This window comes from Thermobia domestica, chromosome 2 (genome assembly GCF_964235325.1).
Source record: "Thermobia domestica chromosome 2, izTheDome1.hap1.1, whole genome shotgun sequence".
Lineage (NCBI taxonomy): Eukaryota > Metazoa > Arthropoda > Insecta > Zygentoma > Lepismatidae > Thermobia > Thermobia domestica.
The window spans coordinates 332,657,889-332,674,956 of record NC_137455.1 but is presented as its reverse complement, the minus strand read 5'-3'; the positions used below and the strand labels follow the sequence as shown (position 1 = coordinate 332,674,956).

At 34.3% G+C, this 17,068-nt stretch overlaps 1 protein-coding gene across 1 annotated transcript; it reads left to right on the top strand.

Annotated features, from left to right (window-relative positions):
- Positions 1-1,366: 1,366 nt before the first annotated feature.
- LOC145678706 (uncharacterized) lies at positions 1,367-11,462 on the top strand (the record flags this gene model as incomplete). The annotated part of the gene is given in 2 exon segments (XM_081749134.1): positions 1,367-2,613; positions 10,978-11,462. Coding segments are annotated over 2 exon segments (1,044 nt in total). The 3' UTR covers positions 11,054-11,462.
- Positions 11,463-17,068: the final 5,606 nt, after the last annotated feature.

Sequence of the window (17,068 nt, the reverse complement as noted above, 5' to 3'; positions counted from 1 at the left end):
CACTAATCGCAATAACATATTGGCTAGTAGGATAAGAATATATATCACATACTGTTTAGTTCATAGGCCTTGAAATGCTATACACACGCTCTTATACAGTGCAGGCGTTATTCAATAGTTACAGGATGTATCAACCATTGTTTGCTTCATAGGATCTGAAATACAAATGAAAAGCACGTTATTATCAAGTATTTAGGGGTAATGCAGTGGTGCCCATCCCCCTCATGTCCATGACGCACCCCCCTCAACTGTCTATCCGTAGGTGTTCTTCCATGAAAAAAACTTTTCGATTAATTCTTACACCCCCTCAAACATATTTATATAGATTTTTAACCCCACAAATATTTCAATGACGCAGTTTGCATCATAGCCCCCCTTTGTGGCCACCCCTGCGGTAATGGGACTTTGCCCCATTGGCCGACTTGTAGAATAAATAAATTTGAAACAAGACACTTTAATAGTAGAATTCAAGATGTAAAACAATATTGGTGGCCTTTGCAAGTAGAAAGAACTGAAGACTTTTTATTTCACTTACTGTCAACTAATTTCAGTTCCAATGGAAAATATTAATTCACACAACTGTCTCTTACTACAAGGATCAGTCGTAAGTCTTGCAATGTTCTGGCACACAACATAGGCCTACTTATAATTATGACAATACCACGAAAGCATGTAGGTTAACGTTAATGGACTGTCTGAAGCCAATTGTCTCCCAGTTCGTTGATAACGCGCCCCTTCCTAAGAGGACAAGAAATTAGTCACTGCTGTTTCTACCTCATGCTAGTTATTGAAGGATTGCGATTTCAGGAAATGCGCCATCAATTATATTAAAATATTTAAATATTATTTGACAAATCGTATGTAGAGGAGATCGGGGCTTGTTGTGACAGGGGCAGGTTGTGACAGTTATATTTCTAGGAAAAGTACAAACAATATACATGACCTGGCGATGCTTCTTATAATGTTAGTATGTGTATAAACGATAAAGACGAGTATGTGGAAAATTTCATATCAAAAGAGCAGTAAGTAAGAACAATAAAACGAAAATAAAACTTTCTTGTCCATTTAGCAATTGTTTTACTCATTCTAATTTTCGTATTTATAATTCTTTTCCTATGAAATTTACCAGAAATATACATTTTCCGATTATACACATAGTATCAGTATTAAAAGTACCCTGCCAAATCATTATCAAATTATATTCTTACAAGAAGACCGTTATAGATATGCGACAATCATTTTGGACATTAGTATACATTGTACATGTAGTAATAAAACATACTGTTAATTAACATATAGGCTATATAGTTTGAATTTTACTAACTGTGTAAATAAATCATACTACTTGTACATTCTTCTTTTGCAGAGTCCACTTATTGAGAGCATATATCTAACGAAGAAGATATTAACTGTAGGAAGAAGTGTTTTGAAACATCCTGTGATGAGTTCTAGATGTACAAAAGTCGTCTTCACTCATTCATACTAGGAATCTTGTCAATCAGTTATCTATATTTTAGAACTCTTCAGTGTTACGTGGGTGAAACCTGAATATATCTGAACATTTTACTTAATGTTCAATTAAAAATAACACATCATGAATACTACATTACTAATGAATTACCATTAGAGTGAAACAAATTTTAAGATGGATGAATACCCAAATTTAAAATATGTGGACACAATTAACGAAGAAAGTAAAATTTTTGATGATATAATAAATTTAGAATCTGAGTATTGTGATCAAACAGAAAGTGGACATGGTCAAGAACAAGGCGATTTATTGCGAAGCAAGGCATACAAAAAGTCACGTACTTTATTAACTGACCAAAATTCACGGGAACTTTGGGACGATACAACATTGGGTTTGAATTTATGCATTGACGATGATAATCAATATCAAAAAAAGGAAGAAAAATTAAATAATCAACCTTGTAACACCGAAGAAAATGATATCTTGATGGAAGCAATCAAAACTATTAATGATTCCAATCTAGATATATCTGGTTGTACATCGATACACAATTTGTGTAGACAAAATGACTTATTTTGTAATGATACATATCGAGAGTTCAACACAAATTGCCTTGAGAAACATGCAACGTCTTCGTGGAATTATAATAACATAAATAGAGTTATCTTATCTCATCATGTACAGACTCAGAACCATTTAAATGGTCTTCCAAAAACAACCTATCGGTATAAATGTGGTTATTGCATCGAAAAATTTTCTACAATGAAGGATTTACTGTGTCATATTAGGAATCACGCACCTAGCTGGTGTGAGCCCTGCTCAAAGTTCTTCAGAAATCAAAAGGATTTTTATGTGCACTTGAAGCTACATACAGGACAAAAGAACTTCCGGTGTAACGAATGTGGAGAAGAGTTTGATACTTACTTTGCGTACAATAGTCACCGAGGAAGGCACTTGAATAAGCGCTCCACCATATCTTGTCGATTCTGTAATCGAGTGTTCCAGAGACTCTCCAACTGGAGTGTTCATATTAGGAAAATTCACTTCCTCTCTACAAAGAAAGAACTCATTATCCATAAACCGGACCCATTCATCGCTTCCAACAACCAAACCTATCTTAATCGGAATCGTTGTCCATCTAGGTAAGAAATTTATGAATTAATGAATATTTCAGTAGTTCTACAAAAAAAAAAAAAAACATAAAATTATAGTTTGAACGTTATTTTTAACAACTCACATGACATCCTCCTTTTCTAGTTCACTTATATTGTTAGAAAAGAAGTGAAATAGAACCTAAACCTAGGTATAGCTTTCCCATCCATAATGTTTTCCTCTAGAAAAGTAACAAAGAAAGTTCTGTCGCTTTTTCACTCACCACCTTCGAACATCGATATGTTACCTAACACGCACCTGGAAGATCAAAAATAATCCCTATCAGCATCAACGACCTTCTCCCAATGTTCTGGAAGGCCATGGATTCCGTCGCGGTAGAACTTCGTGGGGTAAACTGAATTGTAGTCCCAGTTCCTCACATGCATGGCTACTGTTCGCCTCAATTGCTGCCTGAAGATCTTCATTTTGTACATGTGTTGGTATTCCGGCACGTAGTGCGTCTTCGGGTATTTCATCGCTGTCCTTAAAAGTTGTTAAATCACCGCTGCACTGTCCGCGTACTCACGACATCCTCAGCAAAGGCCTGGTATATCTTCCGCTCTGCTACAGCGGCGTTTGAACTCGTACAGCATACACGTCCTTCTGACGATCTGTGGAGGTCCCATGTACACTCTTTTCGTACGCAAGTTTACGGTGTAACTGAAGTGCCACAACCAGGTAGTATGTTGGATATATCCACACCAACAATTCATTTTCGCCTTATCTCCATTCGCATTCAATTGTGGTGTAAATCAGTCGAGAAAAAGTTATATATTTTTTAAATATTTGTTCGTACTTGTTGAAGAACCAGAGATTTATTTATTTCTTGATGTTCTTTGAGTTAGAAGAGACCAGAAGTTTTCACCTAACAGTAAAATTCTAAATATTATTCTATGCTGTAATTGAGGGGGTCATAACAGAACTAGGATAAGAGGAATTTAACTGCAGTAAATTTGGAGGAAACGGGAGAACCCCGAGGAAACTCACGCACACGACATTTGTCCACCACAAAGTTCACTTGGGGGGAGCTGGGATTGAACCCGGGACCTCACGCACCAGAGGTGAACGGTCTAATACTGAGCCATCGCGGCCCCTTCTCAGAATTTAGGACGGGTGTATAGGACCATCCCTTAACTTTGGGAATTATCAAAGAAAAAAATTATTGAATGTTCTCTAGGACCCAAATACATATTTCTGCAAACTTAGTTGGTCTTGTTTGTCCCCTTGTATGAGTAAAAATGCCAAAAATATACATATTGTTATGTGCTTACCACGTGGTCGATTATTGACTTAATATATCTTTATATAGTATAGGAGTTACATTGCTGCTCCCATTTTAGCACCTAGGTATAGCATTCTTATGTCGTTATTCATGCCAGCGAGGCATTATAATAATTAAAAAATAATTAATTTTCATTCATACAAGCTTATCTCAATTTTCAATTTTGTATTATATTCTAACGTTTAGTAGTAACCAAATTAGTCTTCCTTATCCTTCACGTATAAACTTAAACTAGGAACCAGAATTAGGAACATTGATTGTGTTTTGAATTCAATTTTTTTGATAAATGAATTTCGTGTAAAAGCGTTGGTCTTTTCTTCTAAGCACTGTTGAAGTTCTTACAAAGAGTTATTGTATACTTCGGAAATATGAACCAAAAACAAGTCTTTTTCTCTTATAAATGGGACATTTGTGCCTCGTTTTAACTTTTCCCGGAACACTGGACAATTTCCTGAAGAATGGTACAATTCTGTTATGAGCAGGACTTCCGATTACTCTATCTTATACCGAAGCTTTATCCCTTTACATTCAGCAATTTAAAAAATCCTTCTCTTGTATCCATAAGATTGAATAGTGAAAGTGCATGACACATTGGTATTCTGCGTACCAGAAAGATCACATATCAAAAACACTGTGTATTATGAGTATAGATTTGATTAAAGGTTTCTCCCCTTTATATAACAGTATAGAATTCATTCCCTACCTTTCAAAGTAAATTTTACAACATTCGTGCAAGTGAATGAAATATTTGTAATTTGTAATTGTGTTCAGCTCGGAAGAGCGTTGGAAGGGTACAAAGTATATTCATAAAAGACGAGGATAAATTCCCGAGACAACGGATATTAGTGCTGGTGGATTTAAGTTTTGGTTCCATTCAGCAGTGAGGCTATGAGACGTGGACCTACAACTTAGTGGGGTTCTAAACCACATAAACTCCCTCCAGGAATCGAATCCAGGTGTTACGTGTCAAAGCGCATATGCTAACCACATAGCCACAAGGTAGCTCAAGTTGAATATTAATGTCAAATCCATAGTTTTGGAGATTGCTGAGATAACCAGTGATACTTCTGATAGCGTTCAGGTATAGTTTTCATATTTTGGAGGATATAAATATAGCATATTCAAAATTACCATATTAGTGTCGAATCCATGGTTTTCGGGACCGCTAAGGTATTTGGTGACAGTACCGATGACATTTAAGCCCAAGTCTAACGCAACAATTGGCATACCACGTGGCCTTAAAATCATCAAGGACAATACCAAAAGTTTTGTTCCTCGTTAAATATTTAATTCACACACATTGACAGAAGCAACGCCAAAGTTTTTGCTCCTTGTTATTTATTTATTACACTCATATTGACAGAGGCAATGCCCAAGGCGTTGCCCTTTGTTATTTATTTACTTCACGCACATTGGCAGAGACAACCCCAAAGGCGTTAATGCCCGTTATTTATTTATTTAAGCCACATTGATAGACAACGTCGAAGATGTTATTCTTCGTTATTTATTTATTTCACTCATATTAACAGAGGCAATTCCCAAGGCGTCACTCTTCGTTATTTATTTATTTCACGTACCTCTTCCTAATTTATTTATTACTTCATATTGAAAGAGTTACCCTTCCTTATTTATTTATTTATTTATTTCAAGGGGTTCCCAAGATGGCGGCTGACAAGGTAGACATAGGTATCTCGTGCTCTCAGTTTTCAGTGTTTTTACTTGACAATAAATGTGGCAAATGTACTCGTGTAGTGAAAAATGGAATCTTGTGCGATATCTGCGATAAATGGTATCATTTCTCTAAATGTTCTAATATAAATGAGGACAATATACCGGAAAATGTGTGGGTGTGTATGCTCTGTGTAAACAACCAAAAAGTAGTGACAAAAGAAAGTGCACAATGTGACGACCATGTCAAACAGAAAGAAGACTATGAGAATATCATTAAAAATCTCATGGAGGAATTGGAATCTGTGCGAACAATAAATCAAATTCTCCAAAAACAATTAGAGGGCAAAGGTGAAGAAAAGAAACGCAGGACCATCACAGGTACAGTTTAGGTAAAGACTGGCCAAATCTACCAGACATGTCGAACAGTAATGAAAGCAACTCATGGACATCGGTAGTCAAGAACAAAACGAAACCCAAGAGTCTTACGAAGGACAAGTCTTTCAACATCCAACTACGAAACCGTTTCGAGGTGCTTCAGCATGTCCCTGCTGAAAAAAAAGAAACAAATAGATCGAAGTGCAAGGTGAATTCACATAACAGTACGGGTTATTCCGGTGATGGGAAGTCTTCGAGCAATAGAAGTCGCAAGGGGAAAATACGCTTGTACGCTGATAGTCAAGGAAGGAATATAGCTACGGAGCTCCATACTCAATTAAGTAATCAAATATGCAGTACGGTGAAACCTGGTGCAACTTTCAAGGTTGTTACAGCGGAAGTGCCTCAAGAAAATCAGCAACTCGGTGCAAGGGATCTTGTGGTTTTCTTAGCAGGAACAAATGATGTTGCCAGAAATGAAGCTAGTGAATTTCTTAGTAATCTGAGGAAACGATTACAACTTCTTTTGCATACCAATGTTCTTGTGTTTACAGTGCCTCATCGGTATGACCTGCTACCTTCATCATGTGTAAATAGGGAAATAGATCGAGTAAATCAAGAAATATGCAAACTCAGCAAACATCTCAAAAATGTCAGTGTCGTTGATATAAGTTCGATTGGAAGAAGATTTTATACAAGTCACGGGCTTCACCTTAATAAGCTGGGTAAGAAATATGTCAGTCGCGAAATACAGAATGTAAGTAACAAAATATATGCAAGTATGTGTAAAGGAGTAATACCAATGAGCTGGCATGAACAGGGAAACTCTCTTGCGAACCTGACTCCATAAAAAACTCAGTACCGGTAACAATATGGAGCCAGGTTAAACAATCGAGTCTAACGAAGCCGCTTGAATGTAGTCTTTATAATGTAGTGTGTTCTATTAATAATAATGATAATATGCAAACTCCTCAACCTGATAATACAACAAATTTACTATTTTTTCACATTAATCTACAATCGATTAGAAATAAATTACCCGAGTTAGATATTTTTCTAAAAGAATTTCCCTGTCATGTTCTTTGTGTTAACGAACACTGGTTAGTTGATGACGAAATAGATATGTATATCCCCTCAAATTATAAGTTAGCTAGTGTTTTCACCAGAAAGGTAATGAATAAAGGAGGCGTTGGTGTTTATGTACGGTTAGATATTAACACTGAGTATCAACCGTTGGATATGCATCATCTATGTATTGAAGGAGTGTTCGAAGTAACTGGTATCGTATTTAACAGTTTAAAATTGGTGATTATTTCTATTTATCGTGTTCCGAATTCGGATCCTAATATATTTATGTTACAGTGGGAAAAACTTGCTTTATATATTGATAAGTACAAACGATTTGATGTAGTGCACATGGGGGATATAAATATAAATGTTCTAATTGATAACACTGTAAAGAAATCATTTTGTGATACTCTCAGGTCGTATGACTATTATTATGTTAATGATCAAGCAACCAGAATGAATTCTTGTATTGATAATGTGATCACTAATGTAAACAGAAGTATGATATCTTGTGGAACTATAGAACCCTCTTTATCAGACCATAGTGGTCTGTGGCTTGTCCTACCTATTTTAAATCATACCGTTCCTCCCACTACGACATTTAAGAGGTATAGATTGCTAAGCTTGTCACATATCAGCAGCTTAAGGGATAGCCTATATCAAGTAAATTTTTATGATTTGTTAAGCACATGTAATAGTTTGTCTACAGCATGGAATACATTTATAAACACTATCGTCAATATTTATAATGAGTGCTGTCCAATAAAATCTAAAACTGTTCACACAAACAATAAGAAATCTATAACACATTTAACATGGTTTACTCCAAAATTAGCTAACCTTCGAGCTATAATGGTCAATTTACACGCTGAAGCTAAAAATGGTGACAATATTGTTAAATTAAAGTACAATGTGATTAAGAAAAAATACAGAAAAGAAATAAAAATAGCCAAGCAAAAACTTCATGAAGAGCTCATAGCCAAAGCAAGTAATAAATGCAAAGCTGCCTGGTCAATAATAAAAAAAGAAATTAAGACAGAACATGGAACAAAGTTACCTAGCATTACAACTAACGAATTTAATAGCTTCTTTGTAAATAATCAACATGTAGACCTAACTAATATTTCTAAGAACAATGCTGACAATCTTAACAATGATCTTAATGTGTACCTTAATAGGCAGAGTTTACCACAACTTAACAACCTAAATTTTAAATGGACACAGGTTAGTGCAGATGAAGTTTTAAATATTGTGTCAAAAATGAAAAATACGTACAGTGAAGATTTTTATGGTCTATCTACCTTTATTATAAAGCAAATAATTGATATAATTGCATTTCCTATCACGTACCTTATTAATTGGACACTAAACGACGGCTGTTTTCCTGATAGCCTAAAAGTAACTATAACAGTACCTATATATAAAAAGGGTGATAGAGGCAACCCTGGTAACTACCGCCCTATATCCCTTGTTCCAGTGTTTTCTAAAATAATTGAGTATTGCGTTAAAAAACAATTATCTCCTTATTTTGAACAAAATTCACTTATTAATGTAGCCCATTTTGGTTTCAGATCAGGGCTATCTACTATTGATGCTGTCGAAACAGTCGTGGACGAAATACTAAATGGTTTTGAATCCGGTTCATATACGTGTACTACTCTGATTGATTTAAGTAAAGCTTTTGACACAGTTGTACACGATATCTTACTTACAAAATTACGATTCTATGGAATAAATGACATTGAACTATCTCTTCTTAAGAGTTTCCTCACTAACAGACGGCAAATAGTAAAGTTTAACAATACGACATCTGATGAGTTAGAAGTTTTGACTGGTGTTCCTCAGGGCTCGGTACTAGACCCATTTTTATTCTTAGTGTACATGAACGACCTACCAAGTTGTCTACCGTATAAAACAACAATCTATGCTGATGACACTACTTTTATTACAAATGACCATAGCATACTCAATGTAAACATTAAAAATAAAGAAATGTTAAAGGCTTCTTCTCTATGGTTCCAAACAAATAGCTTGGTATTAAACACGACAAAAACAGAAACTCATTTCTTTTACCTAAATAAACCACCGTGTATCTTGAATAACCAGAATTATGTGAAGTTGTTAGGCATATATTTAGATACAAAATTAAACTGGGCAGTTCACACACAGGAACTATGCAAAAAACTCGCTCGTGTTCTTTATGTATTGCGGAAATTAAAAAGGTCTGTAAGTAAGGAAATGATGATTTCAGTATATTATGCTCTTTTTCACTCTCATTTATTGTATGGTAATTTACTATGGGGAAACTCTGCAGGTGCAAAGGACGTATTCAAATGGCAAAAGAAGGCATTACGTTGTATTAAGGGTGTACCTGATACTGAGTCCTGTAGGGATATTTTCAAAGAATACCAAATCATGACAGTTCCCTCAATAAATATTTATTATACTTTAATTTATATTAAGGAAAACCAAACTAGTTATAATTTGCGATCTAACGTGCACGATTATAATACAAGGTACAAAGATAATTTAGAAACGCCATCTGTCAGATTATGCAAGACGCAGCAAAATTTTAAATATAATGCAATAAAACTGTTCAACTTGTTACCTTTACATGTACGTAATTTGGAAAACAAGCAGTTTGTTAAACATATTAGTAATATGTTAATAGAGTATTGTATATATAGTATTAGGGAATTTGAGGAATACATTTGTAATCAATAAAATGTAAATAGCTGATAAAAAATTTGAGGGCAAAGTTCCGTAGACGACATACCTCCTTAAAGGATTCAAACATGGTAGCAGTACTCAACTAAACCTGCCAATACCTAATCTACTACTACTATCGCTACTGTTACCATTGCTATTGCTACTACGGATCTTCACCCAAATTTGAAAGATGTAATTCAATAGAAGGCTTAACCCTAATAATGGTAATAATGGGCTTTTTGTTTATTGTTATGTGGTAGTGCCAACAATGTAAATATGAAGTAGAAATTGCAAATCGTGTTTTAACTGTTAGTAATAGTTTCAATTAGTTAATAACTGTCAGTAATAGTCATAGTTTCTTTTTTGTTACATTTCAATAATTTTTACAATTTAAATACTATTCTGGACGAAGTCTATTGCAACTATGTTGTCTAATGACTAATAAAGTATTCTATTCTATTCTATTCTATTCATTTTTACCCGTTTTTCCCATCTTCAGTTTGAATGGAATTGACGGGAAGGTGTAAAAATGTCTACATAACATGAGAGGAGAGGGGCATTTCTGCTAACTCGGGAATTGCAGAATGTAGGAGGAAAGGTGAAGTTGCTCGTAGTTATTTAGTTCACTCATTTGAGAAGGTGTTGCTTTTTATTTATTTCAGTCATATTGCTAGGGGCAATGCCAAAGGCGTTGCTCTTCCTTATTTATTTCATTCTTCCTTTACTTTCAACCATGATATATTGCACAAGCCTTATCCTCCCTGTGGAAAGAAAGGGTATTCCAGATTGATTTATGAGAGGAATTATTCTATATTTCCAAGTGAAATGAACTAGAATTTTAATAGTTTGATTGTACATATTTATTCTTGAAATATATTTAAATTTCCCAAAAATTATAATTGTTAAATATAATTTTAATATTTAATGCTTAAATTTAAGTATTATATTTCTTATAATGTAAATTAATTTTGAAAGTTCAATTTACATTTAACCAGAGTTGAAGAGTAAATCAGTAAGGTTACATCATTAAAATTCCAGTTTATTTAAGAGTAAAGAATAATAATTCACCATTTCAATCTATGGGCTTAAAAAAGAAGGCGTACGAATTATATAAGAAATAATCTTATATAATTTACTTTACATAACAATTAATTTTCCTAAATTGCTACGCCAAATAGCTTTCTCAGGCGACATGCAACATATTTATTTTCTTCATTGTTTAACTGTAATAAAATACTTAACATTCCAGATCACCTGCTAAAACTCCAGATGTTTTAATTTCTTGTCCAGCAAATACTGAGTCACCCATTTTATTCAGCGAGTAGAAGACATACTCTCAGGGGCATTTTCAAGAACTAGCTTATAGGTGTGACGAGTGTAATAAAAGTTTTCTCCAAAGAAAAGGTATGGTTAGACACAGAGCGTGCCACGCTAGATAATAAAAGACAATGTGTTTCATATTTTATTATTTTAATAAATGTTTTTCAGCAGACGTTCTTCTATATCATCAGAACATATATTCTTTAGTAAAGAATTAAAAATTAAAATAATTATTTTTGAAATAATAATATATTATTTGGAAATCAATTTTCATTGGCTTAAAAATATCAAACTATATTTTATATATCATCCTTGTATCTTTTACAAAAAGCAACTTTGAAATTTTTTACGATGATTATTTTTACAAAACCTTCATTTGTGCATATTACCTTGAAATAAATATATTGAATTATTTCATATGCGTTTAATTGTCTAGTATATAAGTATCCGATATTTTAAAAATGTATTTTTAAAAATAATTAAAGATATTCGCATTGATCCTTTTATAGAGGTACTTCTTGAATGACAACTTTATATGTTGTATTTATAGCTGATATTAAACAAAATACATCTTTACTACGATGTAAGTTTACACATAAACCCACCTTGTTCGGAATTATACGATTTATGACAACGATATCAGTATAAAAACGACCATACATACTGTATCAAATGATTATCTAGATACAACATAAGTAGCACATTTTAAGCCTCATATTATGATCTCGTACTGTATTGAATTGTCCAGAAGTACCTTGTACCATAATGATGCAGTTAAATTATCAGTTAGAATTACTTCTATAATTTAATAATGTTTCAATGTAGGCTCGGTAAAAATATGAGCCGGACGATGAACTGATTATTTTCTAGTTTAACGAAACATCAACTTAACTAAATAGGGAATTAAGAAAATTATTTACAGGTACAACTAAGTCCATATTATTTAAATTATTTCTATTTGCTTTGTGATTTTACAGCGAACATACAAAAAATATGCAGAATGAATAAAGTCACCAGTTTCACCAGGAATTACAAATTCAATAGGGCCTTCAGATATTAAAGTGAAAATGGGACGGATCTCTACCATTAAAGATGCATCAATGGTAGTTTGTGTCATTGGAAGAAAATAATTCGAAGTCGTTTGTACAGCATTCGGAAATATTTGCACTGGGTAACATCATGATTATTTTTACTCAATACATCATGCGATTGCTAACGATTAAGTTTTGTTAGTAGGTTGAATTTTATAATAACAGGAGACTTCCGTTTTCGTCGACGTCTCTTACCAGAACCACTTAACAACTAAGTAAGTGTAAGTTTATTCGCAGCTTTTGTTTCAATGTATTTCCAGCTTCCTGAAAATGTGCACCGACTGATTCTTTAAACAGTCATATTACTAGCAACTTTTATTCCAGTCTATAACACTTACCTCACGACTGCTTTAGCGTCTTGTTTCAGTAATGGTAATGTGAAACGACCCTTAAAAATGACCAATATCTTGGTCCCGTTGACACACAGGACCGGTAAAATATGGTAGACCGCGGTTGCGCAGACAGGTCACCAGGAAAAGAAAGTTCTCTCTGCCTTCCAATACTACAACATACCCCCAAGGGGGTATATGTCACATTTAGAAAAGAAACTACCAACATTAGAAATCTCGTCACGAGATGCTATCCCAATGTTGACGCCTTACGTCTCTAATACTACTGAGGAGGCCCAATAAATGATGAAGGTACAGGCGAAAGATAAAGGTAGAAATTGTTAATTAGAAGATAAACATTTATCATACATCCGATCACTTCTGCTCTCCACATACATATTTCTCAATTAATAAAACTAATTATGGTATCAATTGATGTTGATATAAATTATTTTTATTTTTTGAAATGCACATGTCTTCTCCTATATACATCAACAGAAGTGTGTATCATACTCAGGGCCGGCGCGAGGGGGGGTCGAGCCGTGCCACCGCTCAGGGCGGCAACTCTAATGGGCGGCAAAATTTGAAAAAGAAAAGAATACTATCAAAATATAATGCTTCGTAATAGGCTCACATGGAAAAATAACATTGTGTTCACCTGAGAATGTAATTGAACTTACTTTACTCACATTCACGAAAATACTCACTCAGGAAATTCAGAGCATTGCTCCTCATTTTCAATTATCGAACTACTAGCCACAGGTATCTCGTTCAATATTTCCCTTGCAGCGGCGTAGGCAAGATTTTGAGCTAGATTGCATAAGATTACAAGGTGTCTTTTTATATTTTTTTCTACTCAGTAATGTCCTAACGCTCCGCTCCAAGTATGCAAAAGGTACATTCCCACTTGAGACAGGCCATTCTAGCCTGTAGCATCTAGAGACATTTAGGTTCTAAACAGCGAGTTTTTGACCAATTTACAAATTGTTCATTCCGAATATAGTAAATCACACAACATATTTTTCTTGAGAAATGTTTCATTTTTTGTATAACTAAAAAAACGTTTATGACTTTTTTCTGCGTCAGTACAACGTTGGGCCATACTAAAGGAACATATTAGCAGTCTTACTTTAAAATCATTAACCACCACAAGGTGGGAGAGCCGAATTAATGCTCTGACTCGGTTATCAAATAGGGGAAGTCTATGATGCCTTATTTCAAATAAATAATGACAATAGAACAGATAGAATGGTCGCCCACGATGCTCTGTGTATAGCAAACTAGCTATGTTACTTTCCTTTCCTTTACTCACTCGTTGTCTGATATGGCTTTTTACTCCACATAAACATAGTAAGCAAAAATCTTCAAAGCATTGATTATCATGTGTTGGATGCAGTAAGATTTCTTGAAAATATATCGGGGTACTTTGAGAGAAGAAATGACGCAAAGTTTCAATCTTACTCAGTTGATGCGACAGAGTTGGCATCAGAATTATGTATGGATGATCCACGGATATGTAATACAGTGCAAGCTCGAAGTCGAAAGAAGAAGAGACAGTTTCAGTGCGAGGCAGAGGATGAAGCTATTGAAGATCCACAAACAAGATAGAAGATCGATTTTTATTACAAAGTTCTAAAGCTTAGCTATAAGAGAAAGGTTTGAACAACTTAAATATAACGACGATTATTTCGATTTACTTTATGATATAAGTAATTTTAAAGATATGCCACCTGAACTTTTGTCTGAAAAGTGTACTAAACGAAGAATAGAAAGATATTAACCCCAGTGATTTGAAAGACAAACTGAAAGTGTTATCCGTTATAATTAATCCTAAAAGTTCACCGAAAGAGACTTTAAAGATAATTAATGAACATAACTTTGCTCCCAATGTCAGTGTTGCACTTAGAATTTTGTTAACCTTACCGTTAACAGTGGCAAGTGGAGAAAGACGTTTTCGAAACTTAAGCTTATTAAAAACTATCTACGTTCTTCCATATCTGAAACACGCTTGAGTGGTCTAGCGATGATATCAATAGAACACAAATTGGCTAAAACATTGGACTACGCGAATGTGATAAAGGAATTTGGTTTTAGTACATTATAATGCTTAGGATAATCACTTAGATTTACCGTAATATATGATTTACTAATTATCTTCTTGCTCCATACTCTACCGAAAACGCCTTTTGATATAAAATAAGCCTAAAAATTAAAATTCTTACTCATGACTAAAGTATATTTTTTTAAAATTTATTTTCTGTATGCGCTGCTGTACATTACAGATATACAGCGAAATCGAGCATACTGAATATTGTGTCAGCAAAGAGTTGTTTAAATATTACGTAAGGATTCCAGAAAGGTAGTTCATTTTCTTTGTTTACTTTTCCATTTTATACATGTTTTTAAATGACACTTGAATATCATCTGTCAAAATAAGGTTTACGGATTAAAGGGGCGGCATGTGAAAAATTGCTAGCGCCGGCCCTGATCATACTAACCTATATATTATTAACTTAGTAATAATTAGTCTAATATTTTAATGTATCACATATGTATGAGATATATTTTCCTATTCTTTAACCACCTCAACCTAGCGTCCTTTCAGACCTAGCACTTCTTGGTCTCCATCTGTCTATTATATTTCAGGTCGATCGGCTGAGTATTGTTGCGAAGCTATATTCGTCATTCCCTGGGAAGATTGCAACCGAATCAATCATGTTAGGCTGTAGTAATTAATGGAACATTTTCTTGTAAAATACGAATACAATGGCGTAACTGGAATTCTTTCAGGGGGGCAATTAAAGGCCCAAGAAAATTTTGAGGGGGCCATCTCCAATGAGTGAAAAATTTTATTCACATACACTCCCACCCACCCACACATATTATATATATATATATATATATATATATATATATATATATATATATATATATATATATATATATATATATATATGTATGTATGTATGTGTGTGTGTGTGTGTGTGTGTGTGTGTGTGTGTGTTCAAGGTGAATGTTTCTATCTTTGTTGTTCGCGATTTTACAGTGACAGGACATTGATTTGCCGTCCCAGCCCACTTTAAATTTTAAGCCTTGCTCTTCAAGATTAAGTTTCACTTTAAAGTTAATTGCCAATAATTATCATGTATTCTTAATCTTTCAGAAAAATGTCCCGATTTCACGCTCTAAAAGTATGGTAGCCTAATCAGTGACGAAACTAGACATTTAGTGCCTAGGGCAAATTTTGAGATTAGCACCCCCTTCATCTACATCTACACCAATAAACACACAGATTAGTTTGCTGGCGCTCGGGGCAACTGCCCCTGTTGCAGCACCTTGTTTCGATTGGCTGTAGTTCAATTATTTTTGGTTTCTTTTACCCTTGAGCTCTAAAGCTGTGTAATGAATTTGCCTTTACTTCATTAAAATGATTAGGTGAACACTCTTTGAAGCAAAAAGAGGAAACGTGTTTTTCTTTCCCTAATATCAGTGTTATAACAGACATTTCAATCGAAACTCCTTACAGCAAAAGAAGTATACGTGGCCTTGTTTTTCGTTTGTTTACCCTCACTAGTTTTTAGAATTTGACGTGAATTGAAATACACAAACACTTCAGACCCACACCAAATGGTCAAAGCTCAGCAGTAGAACATTGGCTTAAGATTCGGAAGATGGTGTGATCGATCCCACGTGCATAAATATTTCGACTGAGGAGTAGGAAACTTTTTACGGCTCTATTAACTCATTTCCCTCATTTCTGTCCTCTGAGTCTCGGATATTTCAAAGCCTTAAAATAAATTCAAATGTAGTTGAAATAACTTAACGCTACTATCCTTTAGTCGATGCTAAATTAATATTGTTAGTTTTGAGATTAGAATTGAAGGAGGGGCATTAGTTACTATACCCTGTTTAAAATTCATCTCACCACTGATTTACTCTTCTGCATAATTCCTACAATGTAATTTTCTCAGAAATGCATATCTTGATGAAGAACAAATATAGATCTGCGATAAAAATGGGTATTCACCGACTGAACTTACTGATTGGAATATCTGGGGACCAGTTTCACAAACTCCTGATATATCTCTGATTACTAAACATCAGATAACGGCATGATACAATCTGGTCACGGGAGCAGTCAACAATGTCCCGGTACCAGAGTTGCCAGAGCTACTGATTTTGCAGGAGATCTCCTGCTTTTTTCACGTTCTACTGATCTACTGCGAACGAAAATGAAAAGTTAACAATCTCCTGCTTTTTCTTTACTTCGAGAAGTTAAAGAAATATATATTGTTATTAATATTGAGTTTTCAATTTTTCCTTTCATAAAAGATGAAATTTCTCTGTATGCATACACAAAGATCTGTAGAGCATATAGTTATAGAGCTTTGCTGTATATAATATGAATACAAGGATACAACTGTACGTCAGCTTTTGTATGCACGATGGTTGGTGATCTTCATGGCTTACTGTAAAATTTACGAGTACATGTTGTTTAGATTGGGACTTTGGTTGGAAGAGTAGCTTAGATCACCTTTCCACGATCGTTAGTGAAAAATCGTCTTACGTCATGATCACGTGTGACTGTACTATACAGCTA